At 40.5% G+C, this 24898-nt stretch overlaps 1 protein-coding gene across 1 annotated transcript in view; it reads right to left on the bottom strand.

The window, feature by feature from the left end:
- plxnd1 (plexin D1) overlaps positions 1 to 24898 on the bottom strand; it is a 183804-nt gene that overhangs the window by 44700 nt on the left and 114206 nt on the right. Inside the window, exons 19-23 of the mRNA XM_062999159.1 lie at positions 17109 to 17258; positions 13142 to 13256; positions 12732 to 12839; positions 5507 to 5619; positions 1606 to 1710 (exon numbers count right to left, since the gene is read on the bottom strand). Coding sequence (XP_062855229.1) covers positions 1606 to 1710; positions 5507 to 5619; positions 12732 to 12839; positions 13142 to 13256; positions 17109 to 17258 — 591 coding nt within the window. The remainder of the gene's footprint in view (positions 1 to 1605; positions 1711 to 5506; positions 5620 to 12731; positions 12840 to 13141; positions 13257 to 17108; positions 17259 to 24898) is intronic.

Raw genomic sequence — 24898 nt, 5'->3', positions numbered from 1 at the left:
TTTTTCCTGCTTCTAACACATCAAGTTTGAGGATAAAATGTTCATGTGCTGCCTAATATATCCCACCTACTAACAGGTGCCGTAATGAAGAGATAATAAGTGTTATTCACTTCACCTGTCAATGGCAGTGGTCAAAATGTTATGCCTGGTCGGTGCAGATTGTGAGCCAGGCCTTTTCACACAACTTTAGTACCTGACCTGACAAATGCTCTTTTGATTAAATTGGCACCAATTCCAACAGACACGCTCTGGCGTGTCATTTGAAAGCTTTCTAGAATTGTGGAGGCTGTTTAAACCAGAAAGGGAGGCTGGGTCATGGTCAAGATTATGGTCAGATATTAGTACTTATATTAGCCGATTCTGATCTTGCATCTCTTATGTGTAAGGCCATAACTAATTCACGGCCGTAACAATCGTGTCCCAAACTGTGACATGAGTCTTCCCATGTAATATGCAATTTGCTGTGAAATTCAAAATCTAAGGTTGGCATTCGAGTGTCTCACATTTACTGGTTAATTTGCACTATGAGGCGGTCCTAGTGTAACCGAGGGGCTTTAGAGTTTGCTGAGTAACAAACTGTACATAGACAAACTATCAGGAGCATAATACTTCACTGGCTTGTTCTTTTGAGGCGCAACACAGACTAGAGAGAGATGATCACGTGTGTAGAGAAGCACACTTTGCTATTGTTTATGGAATCCCCAAAGAGACAAAACACACTCAATACGTAAACTGCAATTTCCCTGCAATTTCCCTCTGAGATCAATAAAGTATTCTGATTCTGATGATTGATTCACACTATACACACAAACACACTATACAACAGAAAAGTCTGTTACACTAGCAATCCTACGGCAATTCAGTTAGCAATCAGTTAGCCCAAGATGTGGAAGTGTAAAGCAGATAAAAACACTACCAGGTAACTTAGTATGGACCGGGGTGTCAAAACAAGGACAAGTATTTTTATTTTATTTATTTATCCCACTTTTTCCCCCCAATTTTCGCCCCTAATCTAGTCGTGTCCAATTACCCTGAGTGCCTCTATACTGATTTGACCCTTCACCGCTGACTGAGGACGCCTCTCAACTGACATACGTACACGTACAGTCAGTACAGACTGCAATTTTTCACCTGCACGAGTCGAGTTCATACACCGACGGGCACTGTGTACGGAGGGCCACACCCCCATCAGCATTATTCCTCAGCCCTGTGCAGGCGCCATCAGTCAGCTAGCAGAGGCCGCAGTTGCACCAGTTACGAGGACCTATGATCCCTAACCCTGAACAATAGCCAATCGTTGTTCATGCTCAGTCGAAAGGCAGAGCTGAGATTCGATACGATGTATTCGAAACCCCAACTCTGGTGCACTAGCGTACTTTACCGCTGCGCCACCTGAGCGGCGGACAAGTATTTTTGTATTTAAACCAGAGCCTCGCATCATCTCTGGATGTTCCAGGTTTACATTCAACTGATATTGATAATTAATGACTGCTGTGAAATCTGTGATTTTTGAAAAACAAGGTCCATGAAATTAAGCACATTTTCCTATGAATTTAGTAGGTCCCGACTTATGTGTGTGTGTTTGAGTGTAGGTTTGTATTTTACCTGCCAGTCCTGCAACAAAGGGTGTGTTTCAGGCAGAGCCCTAGGCCCCAGAGCGTTGTTTTCATACGTTGGCTGAACTAGAGTTCTCTCGTAGTCTAAGCACATCTAGACACACACACAGAGACACAGACACACACAAACGAAATAAGCCTTTAATGAGATTGGATTTTAATGGGATTGTTTAGTAGTTGCTTAATGTGTTTTATTTAGAGATTTGCAGCACTTCGTAATGGGAAAAAATAGCAAGAGTTAAAAAAAATAATGGGAGTGTGAGGGAAATGGCGCAAGAGATACTGGAGGAGAGATGCATGGGAGGATTGTGTTGCATACAGGCTAGACTCCCAATAGGCTTAGGTTTAGATTAATTTCTGTTCATGCTACGTTCATCAGCCGTCAGATTTCAATACAATACCTACTACGCAGACACTTTTCCCTACTTACCCCCTTCTTACAACTAGGTCAGAGTGTGTGTTTGTGTGTGCTGCGTGGTTTTCTTGTCTATGTGCCCACTATTGTTCAGACAGTGGGGATGGAAACTAATGCTTGTGGTTTTTCAACACTGACTAAATGGCACACAGACAGTTCATCCCTCAGGGCTAAAACGTTAACAGTAAGTCAGATAAAAATACCTTAGTGTATATGCACACACATGCACACCACATCTGGAAATCAGCTGAGCGATGTTCTTTATACTCATATAGAAATCCACTTATAAATATACTGTTTTGCAAGCCCAAATCCTGATTTTCCCAATTTTTCTCTGAATTTAGTCATTGCCGGTTCCCCTGTTGCATTTCTCGTGCCAAATCTACCACCCCCATGTTGCCTGAGGAGGGCTAAGACTATTAGGGTAAGTAATAATTAGGTATTCATTAAAAGGGTCAGTGGTGGCACGGTGGCTAAGTGGGTATCACTGTCGCCTCACAGCAAGAAGGTCCTGGGTTCGATCCCCAGGTGGGGCGGTCCGGGTCCTTTCTGTGCGGAGTTTGCATGTTCTCTCCGTGTCTGCCTGGGTTTCCTCTGGGAGCTCCGGTTTCCTCCCACAGTCCAAAAAACATGCAGTCAGGTTATTTGGAGACACTGAATTGCCCTATAGGTGAATGGGTGTGTGTATGAGTGTGTATGTGTGGGTGTGTGTCTGCCCTACGATGGACTGGCGCCCCGTCCAGGGTGTTACTGTGTGCATCGTGCCCATTGAAAAACTGGGATAGGCTCCAGCACCCACCTGCGACCCTGATTGGATAAGCGCTTAAGAAAGTGAGTGAGTGAGTGAGTGAGAAGGGTCAGACCCCCCAACCCCCCCATAATACGAACAATCGGTCAAGACCTACAATAAAAATTTCTGTAAATGTCATAAATGTAAATCTCCCAATTTAGCCATTGCCAGTTCCCCTTTCATTGTCATTGCTTCTTGCCGCTTGTACCCCACCCACACTGCCTGAGAAGGACTGAGACTATTAGGGGTTCAAAGCATGCCTGAAGTACAGTCTCAGTCAAGCCCATTCAAACACCCTCCCTCAGGCACAGCCAACTATGCCTGTTTGAACACCTGGCCAGATCGATAGCACTGTCTGAGACACGAAATTGAGAGCTTTCTTTAACAAGTATTAATAAGTATTAATTAGGTATTAAGTAGGTATTAATTAGGAGGGTCAGACCCCCCCAATCCCATATTATACGAACATTTGGTTAAGGCCTACAATAAAAAATTCTGTAAATGTCATCATTTTTAGTTCTTTTCCCAATTTTTCTCCCAGTTTTTGTCATTGCCAGTTCCCCTTTCATTGTCATTGCTTCTTGCCGCTTGTACCCCACGCACACTGCCTGAGAAGGACTGAGACTATTAGGGGTTCAAAGCATGCCTGAAGTACAGTCTCAGTCAAGCCCATTCAAACACTCTCCCCCAGGCACAGCCAGCTATGCCTGTTTGAACACCTGGCCAGATTGAAAGCACCACCTAAGACCTGAAATTGAGAGCTTTCTTTAACAAGTATTAATAAGTATTAACTGAGTATTAATTAGGAGGGTCACCCCCACCCCCACCCCCATAATGTAAACCATGGCTCAGGGTCCTCATTGAAAATTTCTGTCAATGTCAGAGTTAGTTTTATAACTAGCCATAACTTACCTAAGTCATAACATAATCCAAACAACTGTCACTATATCCATTAACAACTATAACTGTACATCTTAGTATACAGTGTATCACAGAAGTGAGTACACCCCTCACATTTCTGCAAATATTTTATTATATCTTTTCATGGGACAACACTATAGAAATAAAACTTGGATATAAGTTAGAGTAGTCAGTGTACAACTTGTATAGCAGTGTAGATTTACTGTCTTCTGAAAATAACTCAACACACAGCCATTAATGTCTAAATGGCTGGCAACATAAGTGAGTACACCCCACAGTGAACATGTCCAAATTGTGCCCAAAGTGTCAATATTTTGTGTGACCACCATTATTATCCAGCACTGCCTTAACCCTCCTGGGCATGGAATTCACCAGAGCTGCACAGGTTGCTACTGGAATCCTCTTCCACTCCTCCATGATGACATCACGGAGCTGGTGGATGTTAGACACCTTGAACTCCTCCACCTTCCACTTGAGGATGCGCCACAGGTGCTCAATTGGGTTTAGTCCATCACCTTTACCTTCAGCTTCCTCAGCAAGGCAGTTGTCATCTTGGAGGTTGTGTTTGGGGTCGTTATCCTGTTGGAAAACTGCCATGAGGCCCAGTTTTCGAAGGGAGGGGATCATGCTCTGTTTCAGAATGTCACAGTACATGTTTGAATTCATGTTTCCCTCAATGAACTGCAGCTCCCCAGTGCCAGCAACACTCATGCAGCCCAAGACCATGATGCTACCACCACCATGCTTGACTGTAGGCAAGATACAGTTGTCTTGGTACTTCTCACCAGGGCGCCGCCACACATGCTGGACACCATCTTAGCCAAACAAGTTTATCTTGGTCTCGTCAGACCACAGGGCATTCCAGTAATCCATGTTCTTGGACTGCTTGTCTTCAGCAAACTGTTTGCGGGCTTTCTTGTGCGTCAGCTTCCTTCTGGGATGACAACCATGCAGACCGAGTTGATGCAGTGTGTGTGGCGTATGGTCTGAGCACTGACAGGCTGACCTCCCACGTCTTCAACCTCTGCAGCAATGCTGGCAGCACTCATGTGTCTATTTTTTAAAGCCAACCTCTGGATATGACGCCGAACACGTGGACTCAACTTCTTTGGTCGACCCTGGCGAAGCCTGTTCCGAGTGGAACCTGTCCTGGAAAACCGCTGTATGACCTTGGCCACCATGCTGTAGCTCAGTTTCAGGGTGTTAGCAATCTTCTTATAGCCCAGGCCATCTTTGTGGAGAGCAACAATTCTATTTCTCACATCCTCAGAGAGTTCTTTGCCATGAGGTGCCATGTTGAATATCCAGTGGCCAGTATGAGAGAATTGTACCCAAAACAGCAAATTTAACAGCCCTGCTCCCCATTTACACCTGGGACCTTGACACATGACACCAGGGAGGGACAACGACACATTTGGGCACAATTTGGACATGTTCACTGTGGGGTGTACTCACTTATGTTGCCAGCTATTTAGACATTAATGGCTGTGTGTTGAGTTATTTTCAGAAGACAGTAAATCTACACTGCTATACAAGTTGTACACTGACTACTCTAAGTTATATCCAAGTTTCATGTCTATAGTGTTGTCCCATGAAAAGATATAATGAAATATTTGCAGAAATGTGAGGGGTGTACTCACTTTTGTGATACACTGTATACCTAACCTTAAAACTCTGGGTATTAACTGAAGCCTAATATTTACCAAAGATTTGGTTTATAAATGTTACAGCAACTGTAAGATGAAGCAGATGTATATATTTTACCTTAGGAAAGAAGGTGCGAGTCACAAACTGTTTGTATTCGAGGAAGGGGATACCCTGGCTGCGGTTCAACTCCTTAGTCAGGTCAGTCATATCTGTCTGGAGCTCAGCGAAACCTGTTACACACACACACACACACAGACATATAATTGCAGACATATACAGTACGTTTCCCCTGCTCCTGAGTTCAGTGGCAGTGTGCTTTACACCACTTCATCTGACGTTTGGCATTGCGCTTGATGATGTAAGACTTGTATGCATGTTTTTGTGCTGATGTTAATGCATGAGGAGCTATGAAATCATATACCTAATGACTTAAATAGTAGCTTTGCAGCTATAACAGCTTCCACTGTTCTGGGATGCTGAAACAGAACATACATATCATACAGACATATCTTATATATTCAAAATCTCCTTGCTCCTAGCTGACTGTTTGACATTAAAGACAAAGTTTAATAAGAGTGAGACTTATATTCTACAGTGGTAATTCATTTAAGATTCAAGAGGCTTTATTGTCAGTTCAACTATATACAAGTCCATATTGAAATGAAACAACGTTCCTCCAGGACCAGGGTCCAACACAGAACACAGGTGCAAAGAATTAAATATACACAGTGCAGATAAAACAGTATAATAAAGTAAAGTATTTGTGCAACCAGGTAAGCAATTAGGTGTGATATGTGTGCTGGTTATCTTATACTCTTATAATTAACTAAATTAATAAATGTATGTTTTACTTATTGGGTTTTTAAGAGCTAGCTTGTTTTTACACTTTATAATTAATGTCTGCTATTTGTGTACTTTGCTGTGATATATTGACAGTGTATGACATTTACAATGCACTAAACAATATAGATTCTGTGTGGTTTCTGGCATGTGAAGAAAAGAAAAACAAGCTAAAGTAAATGAGACCTCAAGCTGATAGATTAGTGTGTGTGTGTGTGTGTGTGTGTGTGTGTGTGTGTGTGTGTGTGTGTGTGTGTGTGTGTGTGTGTGTGTGTGTGTGTGTGTGTGTAATTTAGCGTTTTTGTCAGAGACTTGCCAATCTTTTCCAATATATCCTCCTCCAGTCCTGCATTCTGAGTTACAGCTAAAATTAGAAACTCAGATACCGTCTGTGCAGTGTGGTCTTACATGAGACGCCACATATTATAAGCAGTTAAACAAACACAATGGCCCACACAGCTCCCTGGCCTACTGTTCAGGGAAAGCCATTATAACCGTATGATCTAAACGTCTGACTGCGCAACATGAGCTGAAATTTAACCTGTCTTGACAATAAACACTGTGGTGCTGGTTTACATTGATGTAAAGGCTGACATTTATAAATGTGTACACAAATGTGGTAACAGGAGCAAAATATGTCCATGCCAATTTAATAGCAGGATAAACAGAGGATTGCGTCCAGAGTATGTGAAATTACAAGTCTTCAAGTTGTACTTTTATACACTTCTCTAGGGGTAAGCAGAATCTAATGCACAATTTGCAGATGTGCCAAAACAATGCCTTAATAATTGCATTAAGTTTAATGTGTATTATTTTCACTGTTGAAAGATTTGGGTCTGTTTGAGACTAACTGTATCAGACTAGTGGAGTGGGTATGACACATCACACTTCTAAAATCATTGATCAAATCTCCTTCCTTTTCTGCATGGCATAAGTAAATTCCAAACTTGTGTGCAAGTTGAGTTGTCCCATCGTCTAGACCTTTTCGATTGCTAATAAAATCATGCTGCATGAGTGGTCAGTCTAAAACCCTTCTAATTCTCAACTGGTATTTCTCTTTTTTGTGTGTTTTTCCCGGTTTTCTCCCAATTTAGTGTAGACAATCCGCTGCTGGGGCCGCCAATGTCATCCAAGGAGGGTGTATAGTCGTCTGACACAGTCCCTTCAATGTGTGTGGGGTCCACCAATCCCTTTATATTCTCCCATACTTGGATTTGTGTGGGCACCCTGGGCAACCAAGGTCATTACACAGCGTTGATGGGGCGGAACGGTGGCTTAGTGGGTAGCACTGTCGCCTCACATCAAGAAGGTCCTAGGTTCGAACCCCGGGTGAGGCGGCCCAGGTCCTTTCTGTGTGGAGTTTACATGTTCTTCCTGTGTCTGCATGGGTTTCCTCCGGGTGCTCCGGTTTCCTCCCACAGTCCAAAGACATGCAAATGAGGTAAATTGGAGATACAAAATTGTCCATGACTGTGTTTGATATAACCTTGTGAACTGATGAACCTTGTGAAATGACCGTTCCTGTCATGTATGTAACCAAAGTGTGAAACATGACGTTAAAATCCTAATAAACAAAGAAACAAAGCGTTGATAACCACACCCCTTAGTCTGGTCCTTCCCACCTAGCAGACTGAAGGTCAATTCTGTCTGCTGCAGGCATTAGCCAACTGTGCCTGCTAGAGGACGCCCAACCAACCGATAGCAGAGCCAAGATTCTAGCCCTAGAGCTCAGAATCTCGGTGCTGGTGTGCTAGTGGCTTCTAGCACTGTGTCACCTGGGCACCTTCAACTGGTATTTCTGACTAATCAGAACTGGCATCATTCTTTGTAAAACCTGTACCCTTCAGCTTGGACATTACAGAATGATTTAAGTTACTGTATGTACATTGTTGATCCAGCAGATTTCCAGAAAACCCACGATGGACTTAAAAGAACAACAAATTCTTTAAGTTTTGTGTGTTATTATGTTCCAATCATATAAATTCAATCCCAACAGTTCCATGAAATCACAGACTTCAACTGTTTATTGCTCAGAATCATGAACCTGCAACCAAGAACTGTTTTTATTTGATCAGTTTTAAAGTAAAATACTTTAATTAATAAAACAATTAATAAAAAAATATATAACATTTTAAGATAATCAGTTTTCGTAGTGAAGATCATGTCCAAACATTAAAATATGATGTATGGCATATGGCTGAAGTGAAGTACGGTGTCTACAATACTCCCCCCCCTTTTCTCCTAATTTAGTGTTTTTTTAATTTCCTTTGACAATACCTCTGCCAGATGCACCACCCCCAGCTGGCTGAGGAGTGCCAGAGAATACCACCTGCCCCCTTTGATGTATAATTCTCTAACCACTTTTATACACCAGCCAGTGGTAAATAATTGCAGAGAGGTGTACCGTGTACTGAGGGTCATGCTATGCCCAGAGTGTAACTACTACTCATGAGGGATATTTGACTAGACAGTGGGAGCTGCTTATGAAGAAAAAATATGTGGTATTCCCTCTTTCACACATTGCCATATATGTCTATTGAGATGGTAGCACCAGGTTAGTAGCACTGATGAGACTAAAACTCAGAAGCACAAACTCTGGAACATAGGGGTTGGGGCCAGAATATTAGGACTAAACAATGATGTTATATAACATATTACAACCATTCTATGAATTCAGAAATGTATAATTAAAATTACATCAGTTTTTTACAGATTTGTTTAGAGCAGCCAATCCTCAAGTGGTACACTTTCCACATTTTAAAACCGTCAGCTTAGAACAATCCATAACCCCAAGACAGTCCAAACTGTCTGCACAGAGACGCATGGGTGATGTAACCACACCCATTTCTCTTCACAAGCCGCCTAAACTAGAGACTTTTGTTTCTCAAAATCCATTTTAGCTTCACAAACCTTTGTTTTACTGTATTACTAATCTGAAACCAGTTTGGGCCTTCCTCTAACCGGTACTGCTGGCACAACAACAGTGGGAGTGTATTTGATATTAGATCGGCCCAGTGGGGAAACCAAGTGTGGGTGTTCTTTATAGGGATGACAGGTAGTGAGAGGCTCCTCATATTGTTTTCGACACAGGAAACGAGAAAAAGTGTGTGTTTGTGCATGTTTGTGGAGCCGGTCACTGTGGAAACATGCCTGAGCGGACGATAGAGGTTAGAGAGGAGGGTGGGGGATTTAGATTATGAAGAAAACACGAGCCGGTGAAGAAATCCCATTATAAAGGACACACGGAACTGTGGGTGGTCATCGGGTCTCGCGAGACCATTAAGGGATTTCATTTTTTCTGTAACTGCTGTTTGCTCGATTCTCAGCCTTGGTGACCTTGTTCTGCTTTCCTAAACCTAACACACCCCATCACACATTCTTTTCCTCCCTCTTCTTCACATTCTTTGCTTTTGGTTGTACATACAGCTGGATCATATGAATAGTCACCCTGATTCAAGGTCACAACTCCTCATTAATGTATCTCTTGTGTCCTTTGACCTCTGTGGTTGTAAGTCTTCACTGGGCGTATAGAAGTATAGAAGAAACAGTGAGTTTAGAAGTCACTGTTTGGTCACTTTGTCTCTCAGATGGTTTAAATCTGACCACTTGAAAACATACGTGTGTACCTCTAGGATCTGTCCTCGGCCCTCTTCTCTTCTCACATTGCAGGATATCACTGAAATGTCTCTTTTTGACCTTTCGATTCAAGGGACACCTTAGTCTCTGCATTAATTTTAGCTTGCAATTAGGATATCCTAGTTTTGATAAAGGATTACCAGTGCCACTGCTGACAACTACTCTGCTGGTATCACAATGCCACATTGTAGTGATCTTCTTGTGAATTTGCAAGATATTAACTCTGATATGAACAGATAGCTCTGATGGATAATCTCTTGTGGATTTGCATTCATGCTGGCTGGTAGATTAAAGTGTAAGTTCATTGTACAGATGAGTTATATGAACAGTATAGAATTGGGTTGTCGATCCCCAACACTACACAAGTTACTACAATGCCACTTAGTGCATAACTCAAATGAATGTGCCTTTTGTGTCCCTAGTACTGATCATTGTATTTATTAAGTATATTTTGAACAATAAAATTTTTAAACATCTTACTGAAATAATTAACACTTTCAAATGCTAAACACAATGTTTTCTAACCCCCCCCCCAATGACTGTATACATTTTACACTGTTTTTATGTCCCCAGTGCTGTACATTCTGATTTAGTGATCGATATTTGAGATTTAATCATGAAAATATCTCTTTCAATACTGTTTAAAAGGTTTGCTTAAGTCCATCTAAACATCATAAACATCATATGCAATATTACATATTGCATATATATTTATTCCTACCAACATTGTACTGCAATACTTACTTAATATTTCTTATGCACCTTTAGCCTATTTAATTAATAATGTTTAACTGAGTCTTTTATTTACTTAATACTTTTTTCTATTGTACCTTGAGCTGTTGTAATACTTGACTTTCCCTCTGGGATTAATAACGTTATCTATCTATCTATCTATCTATCTATCTATCTATCTATCTATCTATCTATCTATCTATCTATCTATCTATCTATCTATCTATCCATCCATCCATCCATCCATCCATCCATCCATCCATCCATCCATCCATCCATCCATCCATCCATCCATCCATCCATCCATCCATCCATCCATCCATCCATCCATCCATCCATCCATCCATCCATCCATCCATCCATCCATCCATCCATCCATCCATCCATCCATCCATCCATCCATCTATCTATCTATCTATCTATCTCTAAAGTCCATCTAAACCTTTCTTATTATTTCTTACTACTGTCTCTTAAGATGAAGAGCTGTTTTGCATACTGACATCATTTCCTGGAGCTCACATGATCTTTTTGGAGGGAAAACAACTGACGAAGGTGAGTGGCTTATTAAACTCCTCATTGATCATGCACATCTTCAGGGTCCTGGCCTTAGGTTGCTGTCTATTTTTTAATCATGTGAAACATGTTGATTTGCCTCTGTGTGTGAAGTGTGCTATATACATACATTTGCTTTGCTTTGCTTTGCCTTGTGTGGCTTAACTGGTTTGACTCTGGTTTCCTTTACCCTCCGAAAAATGTAAAAGGTGAATTGGTTACTGTACATGGCCTAATCTAAACAATTAGTAAGTACTTTTTAGTGTAGGCAATCACACTATTGTTATCTGTTAGTCTCATTATTATTATTATTATTATTATTATTATTATTATTATTATTATTATTATTATTATTATTATTATTATTATTATTATTCCACCCCATTTTGTCTGGCTTTCTTCCATTCATTTTTTGGGTTCTGCCCCATTTACTTCTATTCATTTTTTGAGTTTTCGATATCAAAGCCGTTCCAACTCTAAATTGTCTGGCCCATTGATAACACAGCGGCTTGTATACAATTTTTGGATACACACACCCACTCACCCGCCAAGCCTGTTTTTTTTGCCCTATCCACTTCCAGTTGTTTTTTTTAAATTTTGAGATAATGACGCCAATCCAACTCTAAATCGCCCGACCCATTGATGACATGGCTTGTATAGGATTTTTGGATACGTACACCTGCCACGGCCTTTTTTTTTTTTTTTGCTCCATTCACTTCCATACAGTTTTTGAAATTTCGAGACATCAACACCGTTCTAACGCTAAATCTTCAGGCCCGTTTATGACACTGCGACTGACCTACCTACAAAGGCCCTACCTATTTCACTGCCGTGAAAAACAAGTCACGAACCATGAAATGAGCCTTTTCTCATGTAAGATGCAATTTTAGTCAAAATGCCCAAGATGTCGAAGTGTAAAGCAGCTAAAAACATTCCTCGGGTAACTGAGTTTGGAAAACTCCCAACAAATTCTGTGGACGTGTGGGGGGGATTTTCGTATTTGAGACAGAGCCTCGCACCGTGGCTGGATGTTCTAGGGCCTTAAGTATTGGGTATTATTAGTATTATTGGTGTATTACTCAAAGTAAATAAAAATTAATAAACAAATGTTTAGGTACCACAAGTACTTCTGTAAATCGACTGTTAGCTTTGTTTGTGTTTGTCGTCTTTCTAATTAATATAAACTTAACACTTGGACTATTGTGAGCTCCTGGATAAAGTCTTGAATTGCCTCATCTCAGTCCACCAACTCCCAACAACCCCCACCCCACATAAATCCAGGTCCCGTTACGATTTGGCCCTGTTTCATGTCCTTGGTGTCTCCACTTACTCTTTTTTCACTGAAGGTTATAAATCTGTCCAGACACATTCAGACGTACAGGCTAAAACATTATAGCCCTTTCGACCACTAAAACACAGACAGGCAGGCACATGGACAGCCTTTCTTTCTCATGTCCATCCACTTACGGGCAAAAGGTCTTCCAATGAACTTGTAAACACATAAGTGGCCAAAATGCGATTTTCACTCTGTTAGGACTCATTTAAGAGCTGCCTGATACACACATTTGTGTCTATGTGTTACCTTTGCGTATCTCCTCTCTGATCTGAGACTCCATTTCCTCCATCTGTAAGAGGGTCTTCTGCCAGTATCGCTCTGCCCTTCGGCTCTTGGTACAATACACCACCAGCGCTAGGAGAAAGAGAATCATTTTATAACATCTGCAGTGCCAGTAAAAGATCAGCACTGGTCAGACACTACTGATTTTTTTACATTCTCTGGACTTTTCAAGATTAAAGATAACACAGAGAACAGTGGGGACGTTGTGTTTTCTCTGTGTAGGGAGTGTTATGTGTTTGGGGGGGTATGTTGGGAAAAATCTTGACCCCTTGATGTCCCTTTTATCTTTTCCATATCTTTTGGAACATCTGTCTCCATAATGACTGACTAACCATCACATGCACACAGTTATACACACACACACACACACTTACCCACTGTGCATAGCAGCAGAAGCACACAGCAGACCACAACAGTGATGATGATAGCCAGCTCACTGCCGCCCATCTGTACCACAGCGATTACTTTGTGGAAATCACCAACATGCACCTTAGAAAGGGGTAAAGGTGTAAATAAAGGGTAGAAATGTATAATTTATGTACATTCTGAGAACATCACAGGTATCAGAACCTCATCCTTATAGAATAATACATTCAATATACCAACATGTTATAGGTTATTTTATTTATTCAGCCGTTCGTTGAACCTTCGACTTCATTTCAAATATAATAATATGACATTTTTACCATATTGGTAATCCCTAATTCTAAGACATAAGAATCAAATATACTGTAATTACTCTTAGTTAAAATTATTTAAACACTACAACTACTACTACTAATAATAATAATGATTATACACCGTATACTCCACTTACCCGTCTGTTTCTCTGAATGCTTTGTTAGCCCCCTTTCATGCTTTTCTTCAATTGTCGGGACCCCCACAGGACCACCACAGATTATTTTATTTTATTTTTATTTTATTATTTTATTATAGATTATTTGGGTGGTGGATCATTCTCAGCACAGCAGTGACACTGACATGATGGTGGTGTGTTAGTGTGTGTTGTGCTGGTATGACTGGATCAGACACAGCAGCTCTGCTGGAGTTTTTAAACACCTCACTGTCACTGCTGGACTGAGAATAGTCCACCAACCGAAAATATCCAGCCATCAGCGCCCCATGGGCAGCCTCCTGTGACCACTAATTAAGGTCTAGAAGATGACCAACTCAAACAGCAGCAATAGATGAGCGATCGTCTCTGACTTTACATTTACAAGGTGGACCAACTAGGTAGGAGTGTCTAATAGAGTGGACAGTGAGTAGCCCGGGTCCTTTCTGTGCGGAGTTTGCATGTTCTCCCCGTGTCTGCGTGGGTTTCTTCCCACAATCCAAAAACATGCAGTCAAGTTAATTGGAGACACTTATTTGCCCTATAGGTGTGTGTGTGTCTACCCTGCGATGGACTGGCGCCCTATCCAGGGTTTTACTGTGTGTCTTGTGCCCATTGGAAAGCTGGGATAGGCTCCAGCACCATCGACCCTAATTGGATAAGTGGTTAAGAAAATGAATGAATGAATGAATGAATGAATGTTCTAGTACTGCTGTATCCTGCTTTATCCTGGTCAGGGTTGTGGTGGCTCTGCTTTCTTTTTAAATTTTTATTTCTGGCTGCCAATTTGCAACTAATATTAATATTGTCATAATTTTATTTAGAGTGTGGTGTTGTGCCACTCAAAATAATAATTAAATTAATCAAGCTATAATCATTTGAAAACATAATAATAATAATTAAAGATATAATAATAATAAGAAGAATGGTTATAACAACAACTATAATAATAAACAGTAAAAATAATAATGCTAATAATTATTATTATTTTTATTATTGTTATAGACAGCCGGACAGACAGATATTTTAGCGTAATATACCTCATTGCAAAAAATGGTATTAATAAAATTGTTAAAAAGTGGACATATACAGATTAGGAATTCCCCAAATACTACCCTGATAACTGAGGTTTCAAAACCATAAAACCACTATGTTGAGTTATGGTCTGGAAGAGTATCATGTGACATCAGAGTCAGTAACCATAAGCAGTTTTGCTTCTGCTTTCCTGAAACTTGAAATCTGCCAAAGTTAACACTGTTTTACCCCATGCAAAAGAGGCAAAATATTACTGTCATGTTTGGAGGAAGACAGTTTGTGCCTATGATCCCGAGAAAACCATACACACCATATGGTGGTGGGAGCATCATGATATGGGGCTACTTCCAATGTTCTATGTAAATGTAAAATTATCACTGTTTTACCCCATGCAAAACTCCTCTGCTAATGAAGAGGCAAAATATTATTGTCATGTTTGGAGAAGAATAGTTTGCACCTATAATCCCGAGAGTACCATACCCACTGTGAAATATGGTGGTGGGAGCATCATGATATGGGGCTACTTCCAAAGTTCTGAATAGAATCCCATTGAAAATGTACATAAGGTTTCAAAATTGCACATCCGTTACAGGGACACTGGTAACCTTAGGGCACTGAAGAGTTCGTTTAAAGTTAACTGCCAAAGTTATCACTGCTTTACCCCACACAAAACTATTATATTATTATTATCATGTTTGACATATAGGAAGACATACCCTGGTAACCTTAGGGAGGTAAAGACTATACTGGCACATTAAACATACAATTTTTGTTTTATTAGTCAAAAACATAATCTGAAGATTTTAACAACAAAACTACTCCATACATAAAATCTAATCAATCAAAACTGAATTCTAAAAAAAGGAGGTAACGGTGCTTGCACTTAAATTTCATTAAAATGTATATAAGGTTTTGAAACTGCACATCTGTTACAGGGACCCTGGTAACATTAGGGCAATTTAAGGAGTTAATTTAAAGTTATCTGCCAACTATGGATTTGCAACTAAATACTAATGTTATACATTTATGGTATCCATATTATCCCCCTAATTTATTTGTATATTTTCTATTCTAATCTGTTAAATAATAAGTTGAATCAGTTCATCTGGACACAAGTTTGTTGTAGAGAAATGTTTCGTCACTCATCCAAGTGACTTCTTCAGTCTGAGCTGGTGTTGAATACCCCAACCTTATATGCAGAGATGTACTCTCCCCAGGTTCAGGGATGGTCATTCCATCTTCACATAGATGGCCTCTTCATTCAAACCAGCGTTCTTCCTTGTCAAGGATCTGCACATCTTCATCATGTTTTAGTTTGTTAGGCTGTTTAGTTTAGTTTCCCCGATGTACAGTCCCCGGCATTCCAGTGCTGGGGCATTCCCGCAAAAACACACTGTCTTATGAGCTTTCACTTGACCTCTGACCTGCATTTCTCTGTCAGTTTGACTGGCCTTGTTTGCTCTGGTAAACGCTTGCTCAAGGACCGAGCAGACTTGACTGAAATTCCTTTCTCCTTTTTTTCCCTCTTTATCTTACTTTAGCTTTCTTCGCTTCATTAAGTGTACCAGTGTCTGGCTAGGTCTTTAGCCGGCCGCGAGGGTTAAATATAGCTGTTTTTCAATGCCTAATAAGACTAAACAAAGGAAAGGGGCACTAAACCACTCAGTAAGAGTCTGATATCACGCACCGCTGATTCTGGTGGGGCTTGATTAGCTCTTATTTTGATGGTAAAATTATGTTCTGCATCAAAACACATGCAGGACAGATATGAGGAGAGATGGGTTTAGTGTCGCACTGGGTGTGTGCCATCCTCTATGTCACTAAAACATGATGGAACATGCTGATATGGGCTTTGTGTTTATGTGTGTGTGTGCGCTTGTTCCAGGGTTTGCGTGCCATTCTAAGTTGCGTTTTACAGCTGAATGCAGGCAGGGTTAGGTGGTTATGGAATGCAAGCATTTACAATTCATATTCAAAATAATGTTTTTGAATTACTTTTAGACCAATCATTGTTATTTTGTATGCTTAAAATACTTTGAATACTTCAAATTATTTTAAAAGGTCTTTAGATAGATAGATGGGTTCTATCCCCCGGTGGGGCGGTCTGGATCCTTTCTGTGTGGAGTTTGCATGTTCTCCCCGTGTCTGCGTGGGTTGCCTTGGACCAACCATCCCAAAAGATCTTAGAGGTGGTGGGCTATGTCATTAGACAGCTGCATGACCTGAGTACCTGATCTAACTAACTACCAGTTTTCATTTTCATTTAAATAATTATTATCAAATTTTGCTGCTCCACTTTTTACAGCTATTTAATCAGAAAATAATGTGCTGGCTAGTTCATTTGAAAAATAAAAACGTTTTGATTGGGGCGCAAGAAAACGCTCATCAGCAAGATGAGCATATGGCGTTCTGAGCGGGAAACGTCGGGCAACCGAGTTAGAGGAAAGACTTGTGGGTAATGAAGCCGAACTTACAGTGACAGGCAGCTCTCCGGTCCTGGAGCTCAGTGTTCGATTGATGGTGCAGTGGAACATCTGCTTGTTATTGAAGCTGATGTCACATCGCTCTGAGCCAATCATGACTGAGTATTCGTCTTGGGTCAGGTCCAGCTCGTTCGGTCCCTTCTGTTGGAAGCAATGTAAAGAACAAACGTGTTAGAGGAGAGTTTTAATCTTCTGTGCTTTTACTGTGAACATTTTTTTATATGGTCACTGTTGATTATTGAATAACATAATATGATAAGTTGAATCTATTAACACAGTTGAATCTATTAACACTCAGATGAATTAGTAGTTTTAGCTTCACTTTCTTATATAAATTGTCTGATACATTATGCATTTTACATTATTTGAATAAGTGTAATAATTGTTGATATTTTAAAGTAGTAAAGTTTAAAATTCAAGCTTGATTTTTTATTTGTTGGTGTTAGAAGTGTTAAACTAGTATGAAATACCTAAAGTTTGGGACTTTAGTTCATTGTAGTTTTGGTTAAAATAAAGACACATTAAAAATTACATCCTAACATATCTGTCTGAACAAACCTCTTTGCTTGTAAAGTGATCAGCCATGATTGGTAGGCTTTAGTTACAAATGGTTAGGAAAATCTGGCAACCTTGAAGGTATGAATTGAGTGAACCTGCACATTAATATGTTATTGTACTTAGGTTACCAGTGTAACTTGACATCTTTAGCCCAATATAATTATTAGAAGTTGTATGGTCACACTTAAATAATTGTAAAAATGCTCAATAAATAAACATGAATAAACAGTTCATAGAATTTTGGGAGATACTGTACTGTTTTTTGTTTTTTTATGAGAACTCATTCATACATTTATTGTCTGTTTTACCACCTCTTTATTCTGGTCAGGGTCAGGGCGGGTGAGATTTACTAGGTAAAAAGTAGGAAACACCCTGGACAGGTCACCACTAGGGCAATTTTGTATTTCCAATTAACCTGACTGCATGTCTTTGGACTATGGACATGAAGGAAACCCACGCAGACACTGGGAGAACATGCAAACTCCACACAGAAAGGACCTGGGAATCAAACCCAGGACCTTCTTGCTGTGAGGCGACAGTGCTACCCACCGAGCCACAGTGCTGCCCAATATAAGAACTACAATTTAGTAATACTACATTTCCCAGACTCCTTTGCACCACTTTGTCACTTTCAAAGATAAAGATCATTTATCATGTTTAAGCCATTAGCTTCAATTTGTTTCCAGTTTTGGGAAATTAGAGGCATCAAAATGAAATATCTTTAATATTTTTGTGATCTGGCTAAGAACACTCAAGAACGTAGGTATGCAAATGCATATAAAATGTGAGATTTACATTTACATTTTCAGCATTTAGCAGACGCTTTTATCCAAAGCAACTTACAGTTGTGACAGTATACAGTTTAAGCAATTGAGAGTTAAGGGCCTTGCTCAAGGGCCCAACAGTTGCAACCTGGCAGAGGTGGGGCTCGAACCGGCAACCTTCTGATTACTAGTCCAATGCCTTAACCACTAGGCTACAACTGCCCTAGATAGCTGGTTGTTGTACTTTTATGCTTTAACAGTACAAATATACAGAACTATATAGACTCTATAACTGTAAAATTACTATAATCCCTTATATTAATACCATAAGGAGTTAACACATACAAGCAGAGCTCACATGCACTAAGTGCAAGCCTAACAGCAGCTAAATTAGATCAGTCACTAATACCACTAGATGGTTTAATATTACTGGCTATCTTGATTTGCACCAACTAGAGTCTGTGGCCAAAAAATCTAAAAAAACAACAACAACCAATTGATAAAAACAATTACATTTGATAGCGATAAAAAAATATTCACTATATTGTTTAAGAAACCTGGATTTGCTGCAATTTACTTTGAATACTCCTCTGCTGTACTTGTTTCGTTCCTCCGTGGCGCCCTTCACATTTTTCCGGTGCAAATTGTCAGTGCATTAACATAATCCAATTCCATGTATTCCAATTCCATCTGAATTGTGGCTAAATGGACTATTTTTTCACATAAAACCCACAATTAACAGTATTCTAAAGGTTAATTAAAAGTCTAATTATTATGCAAATTTAGGAATTAGCTTGTTGTAATTAAACGACCTAACGGACATTAACAATTAACAAACCCAATGTTAGGAAAATACATGTCCTTAGGGTGAAAAATAATGGAATAAGTTTGGAAGTTTTTTTGTAGAAGCTTGTGGGTAAGGGTGGCATGTATTTAGCTGTTTATAGGGACTCCATGCCCTTGTTATGATAGAAATACATTACAGTATGGGACACGTGGTTGTTCTCTATAAAGATTTTAATTTAATACAAAACTTATTTGTACAAGTTAATAAAGATGGGTGTCAAAATAAAGTTAAAAACTAAGCAGAAGTGTAGATGGTCTCTTATAAGTGCCTTGCATCATACAATTAAGTAATTAAAATCCTACTATGTTCTGTATCTGTGTCATGTATAAGAATGCTGAGTAGGGTTAGGGTTACAGAAATAGGGTTCTTAGGCTGTGGCGAGGGGCATTTGTGGCTTGCAATACATAGTCAGGGGTCTATACAGTGGAGAAAATAAGTATTTGATCCCCTGCTGATTTTGTAAGTTTACCCCCTTCCAAAGACTTGAACAGTCTATAATTTTTATGGAAGGTTTATTTTAACAGAGAGAGACAGATTATCAACAAAAAATCCAGAAAAAAAACATTGAATAAAAGTTATAAATTAATTTATATTTAATTAAGGGAAATAAGTATTTGATCCCCTACGAACCAGCAAGAATTCTGACCCCCACAGACCGGTTATGTGCCCATGAGGCACACAAATTAGTCCTGTCCCTGTATAAAAGACTCCTGTCACAGAATCAGTTTCTTCCGTTCAAATCTCTCGACCACCATGGGCAAGACCAAAGAGCTATCAAAGGACGTCAGGGACAAGATTGTAGACCTGCACAAGGCTGGAATGGGCTACAAGACCATCAGCAAGAAGCTCGGTGAGAAAGAGACCACTGTTGGCGCGATAATTCGAAAATGGAAGAAATACAAGATCACAGTCAATCGCCCTCGCTCTGGAGCTCCATGCAAGATCACACCTCGTGGGGTAAGAATGATTCTGAGAAAGGTGAGGTCAGTCCAGAATTACATGGGAGGAGCTTGTCAATGATCTCAAGGGAGCTGGGAGCACAGTCACCAAGAAAACCATTGGTAACACACTTCGCCGTAATGGATTGAGATCCTGCAGTGCCCGCAAAGTCCCTTTGCTCAAGAAGGCTCATGTACAGGCCCGTCTGAAGTTTGCCAATGAACACCTGAATGATTCAGAGAAAGCTTGGGAGAATGTGATATGGTCAGATGAGACCAAAATTGAGCTCTTTGGCATCAACTCCACTCGCCGTGTTTGGAGGCAGAGAAATGCCCGGTGGGGATGGTGTTCTTGGGGTCATATCCAGCATTTCTCTGCTCCCAGCTCCCTTGAGATCATTGACAAGCTCCTCCCGTGTAATTCTGGGCTGACCTCACCTTTCTCAGAATCATTCTTACCCCACCAGGTGAGATCTTGCATGGAGCTCCAGAGTGAGGGTGATTGACTGTGATCTTGTATTTCTTCCATTTTCGAATTATCGCACCAACAGTGGTCTCTTTCTCACCAAACTTCTTGCTGATGGTCTTGTAGCCCATTCCAGCCTTGTGCAGGTCTACAATCTTGTCCCTGATGTCCTTTGATAGCTCTTTGGTCTTGTCCATGGTGGTCGAGAGATTTGAATGGAAGAAACTGATTCTGTGACAGGAGTCTTTTATACAGGGACAGGACTAATTTGTGTGCCTCATGTGCACATAACCGATCTGTGGGGGTCAGAATTCTTGCTGGTTGGTAGGGGATCAAATACTTATTTCCCTTAATTAAATACAAATTAATTTATAACTTTTATTTAATGTTTTTTTTCTGGATTTTTTGTTGATAATCTGTCCCTTTCTGTTAAAATAAACCTTCCATAAAAATTATAGACTGTTCAAGTCTTTGTAAGGGGGTAAACTTACAAAATCAGCAGGGGATCAAATACTTATTTTCCTCACTGTATACACTGATCAGCCATGACATTAAAACCACCTCCTTGTTTTTACACACACTGTCCATTTTACCAGCTCCACTTACCATATAGAAGCACTTTGTAGTTCTACAATTACTGACTGTAGTCCATCTGTTTCTCTGCATGCTTTGTTAGCCCCCTTTCATGCTGTTCTTCTATGGTCAGGACCCCCACAGGACCACCACAGAGCAGGTATTATTTAGGTGGTGGATCATTCTCAGCACTGCAGTGACACTGACATGGTGGTGGTGTGTTAGTGTGTGTTGTGCTGGTATGAGTGGATCAGACACAGCAGCGCTGCTGGAGATTTTAAACACCGTGTTCACTCACTGTCCACTCTATTAGACACTCCTACCTAGTTGGTCAGAGACGATCGCTCATCTATTGCTGCTGTTTGAGTTGGTCATCTTCTAGACCTTTATCAGTGGTCACAGGACACTGCCTAAGGGGCGCTGATGGCTGGATATTTTTGGTTGGTGGACTATTCTCAGTCCAGCAGTGACAGTGAGGTGTTTAAAAACTCCAGCAGCACTGCTGTGTCTTATCCACTCATACCAGCACAACACACACTGCAGTCAGTGTCACTGCAGTGCTGAGAATGATCCATCACCCAAATAATACCTCCTCTGTAGTGGTCCTGTGGTGGTCCTGACCATTGAAGAACAGGGCTAAAAAAGTATGTAAAGAAACAGATGGACTACAGTCAGTAACTGTAGAACTATAAAGTGCTTCTATATGGTAAGTGGAGCTGATAAAATGGACAGTGAGTGTCGAAACAAAGATGTGGTTTTAATGTTATGGCTGATCGATGTTATACTAATGCGTTATTAAAAAGCAGCTTCTGTCTGTAAACCCAAACCAGAGGACTTAAATAAGCAACATGCAAAAGTCAGAAGCAATTTTTGAATGAAGATAAGACTTTTAAATGTGTGTTTGTGTGTGTGTGTGTGTGTGTGTGTGTGTGTGTTTGTGTGTGTGTGTGTGAGAGAGAGAGAGAGAGAGAGAGGCAGGTGTCTTGTTCTTCTTCGTGTGTGTGTGAGTGTATGAGAAATTGAGAAAGAGACCTTGGAGGGGACAATGTTTAGAAAGGAAGAGATTTCCGGAAGCTCTGATTAAACTCCAGGGGCCGCGTCCCTTTCCCCTGACCAACCACCCATCAACAAACACTTCCTCACACGCACAACCACACACACACACACACACAATTTGCTAACAAAAGTTAGCACAGTACAATTTAAATCCTTTCCTTTTTCTCAGTAAGGACAAACATATGCGCAAGTACATGCATGTACACAAACTATACACACACACACACACACACACACACACACACACACACACACACACACAACACATTCAGAAAAACATAAATGCTATATTTACACCGATCAGCCATAACATTAAAACCACCTCCTTGTTTCTACACACACTGTCCATTTTATCAGCTCCACTTACCATATAGAAGCACTTTGTAGTTCTACAGTTACTGACTGTAGTCTATTTGTTTCTTTGCATGCTTTGTTAGCCCTCTTTTGTGCTGTTCTTCAATGGTCAGGACCCCCAGAGGACCACTACAGAGCAGGTATTATTTGGGTGGTGGATCATTTTCAGCACTGCAGTAACACTGACATGGTGGTGGTGTGTTAGTGTGTGCTGTGCTGGAATGAGTGGTTCAGACACAGCAGTGCTAATTGAGTTTTTAAACACATCTGAGAATAGTCCACCAGCCAAAAATATATCCAGCCCTGTGGGCAGCGTCCTGTGACCACTGATGAAGGTCTAGAAGATGACCAACTGACCAACAAACTGCAGCAATAGATGAGCGATCGTCTCTGACTTTACATCTACAAGGTGGACCAACTAGGTAGGAGTGGACAGTGAGTGGACACGGTATTTAAAAACTCCAGCAATGCTGCTGTGTCTGATCCACTCATACCAGCACAACACACACTAACACACCACCACCATGTCCGTGTCACTGCAGTGCTGAGAATGATCCACCACCTAAATAATAACTACTCTGTGGTGGTCCTGTGGAACAAGAACAAGGTGAAAGCAGGCTAAAACAGTATGTAGAGAAACAGATGGACTACAGTCAGTAATTGTAGAACTTCAAAGTGCTTCTATATGGTAAGTGGAGCTGAAAAAATGGACAGTGAGTGTAGAAACAAGGAGGTGGTTTTAATGTATATTAACTGCACATCTTCCTACACATATTACTATTAGCATCATGTGAACTAAAATAGGAATCTATTAAACAACATTCAACATTTACATTTACAAACCATGTTTACGATTGTAGATTAAAACAGGTACGGCTTTTTAAAGGTCTGTAAGCATTACTGTGCTCAATTACACAGCACTTCATACGCGGTTACTGCAACAGCTCCAACATAATCCCCTCTGAGATCATGCCTGCCCCCCCCAGGTTGCTTGTGATTGCATTACCAATAGTGATAATACTATGTTGACATACTATATATTTTGCAATATGATGTCTGGAATGCTGTCTTAGGGTCACAATACAGGCCACTCAAACTAAGACCTGATCATCCTGAGTATTTACCATCGGATTTACCACAGATTAAAGAATTTACCAATGAAGTAACTCAAGAGCTGACTCATTAGAAGCTAAATGCCTATAATTAATTGTGATGAGTGGCATCAGCGAGAAGGAAGGAAGCATTTTGCTCGTTTATTTGTAGGAGGCAGCTCTTTATAAGGTATTGCAGATTCCTCCCAATGTGTTTAAACAGGCACAGAATGGGCACAACTACTGTATGTTCATGTAAGCAAATCACCACTTTAACCAAAAACCCACTTTGCAACCCCTAAAAATGCTTCAGCCATGGTTCGGCCAATGTCATGCACAGGGGAACGCCCCCTCTGCCTTAATATAATGGCGAACCGGCCGGTCGACACCTGACCACCCTCTTGAAACTCCATGGGTGTCCATATGGAGTTGGCCATCTCTGTACATCTATATGTCTTGCAATAGATGGTTCAAGTAGTTTTTAATGTATTATTTTTATTATTTATTTATTAATTTTCTCCCGTTTTCTCCAGATTTAGCAGTCTTCCACTGCTGGGGATCCCAAATGCAACCAAGGAAGGGTATATTCGCCTCTACCTCTTCTTTTTTTGCCCGGTGGATTTGCACAGGCGCCTCAGGCTGCTAACCAAGGTCCTTGCACAGCGTTTGAAAACCCCACCCACTTTATTAGTCCGGACTTTTCCCACCCAGCAGACTTGATGGCCAGTTTGTTGTCTTCTGCAGGCACTGCCAACTGTGCTATCTAGATGGCACTCAGCTGACAGGTAGCAGAGCTGAGATTCGAACCGGGGAGTTCAGAATCTCCGTGTTGGTGTGCTAGTGAAATATCCCGCTGATATTGGGTGGTCTTATCTCTAAAGACCTTGTCTCTATAGTTTTTATCTCTATGGACCTTGTCTATATAGACTTTGTCTCTATGGACCGTGTCTCTATGGGCCGTGTATCTATGAATGTTGTGTCTATGAGCAGTGACTCTATGAAGGTTGTCTTTATAAACCTTGTCTCTATGGGCCGTGTCTCTATAGACCTTCTCTCTATGTAACTTGTCTCTGAATGGACTGTCTCTATGGACCTTGTCTCTACGTAACTCGTCTCTATGGACTTTGTCTCAAT

Source organism: Trichomycterus rosablanca, chromosome 7 (assembly GCF_030014385.1).
Source record: "Trichomycterus rosablanca isolate fTriRos1 chromosome 7, fTriRos1.hap1, whole genome shotgun sequence".
In the NCBI taxonomy this organism is placed as follows: Eukaryota; Metazoa; Chordata; class Actinopteri; order Siluriformes; family Trichomycteridae; genus Trichomycterus; species Trichomycterus rosablanca.
Note: the sequence above shows the minus strand (reverse complement) of the source record. Positions and strands in the feature narration are given on the sequence as shown.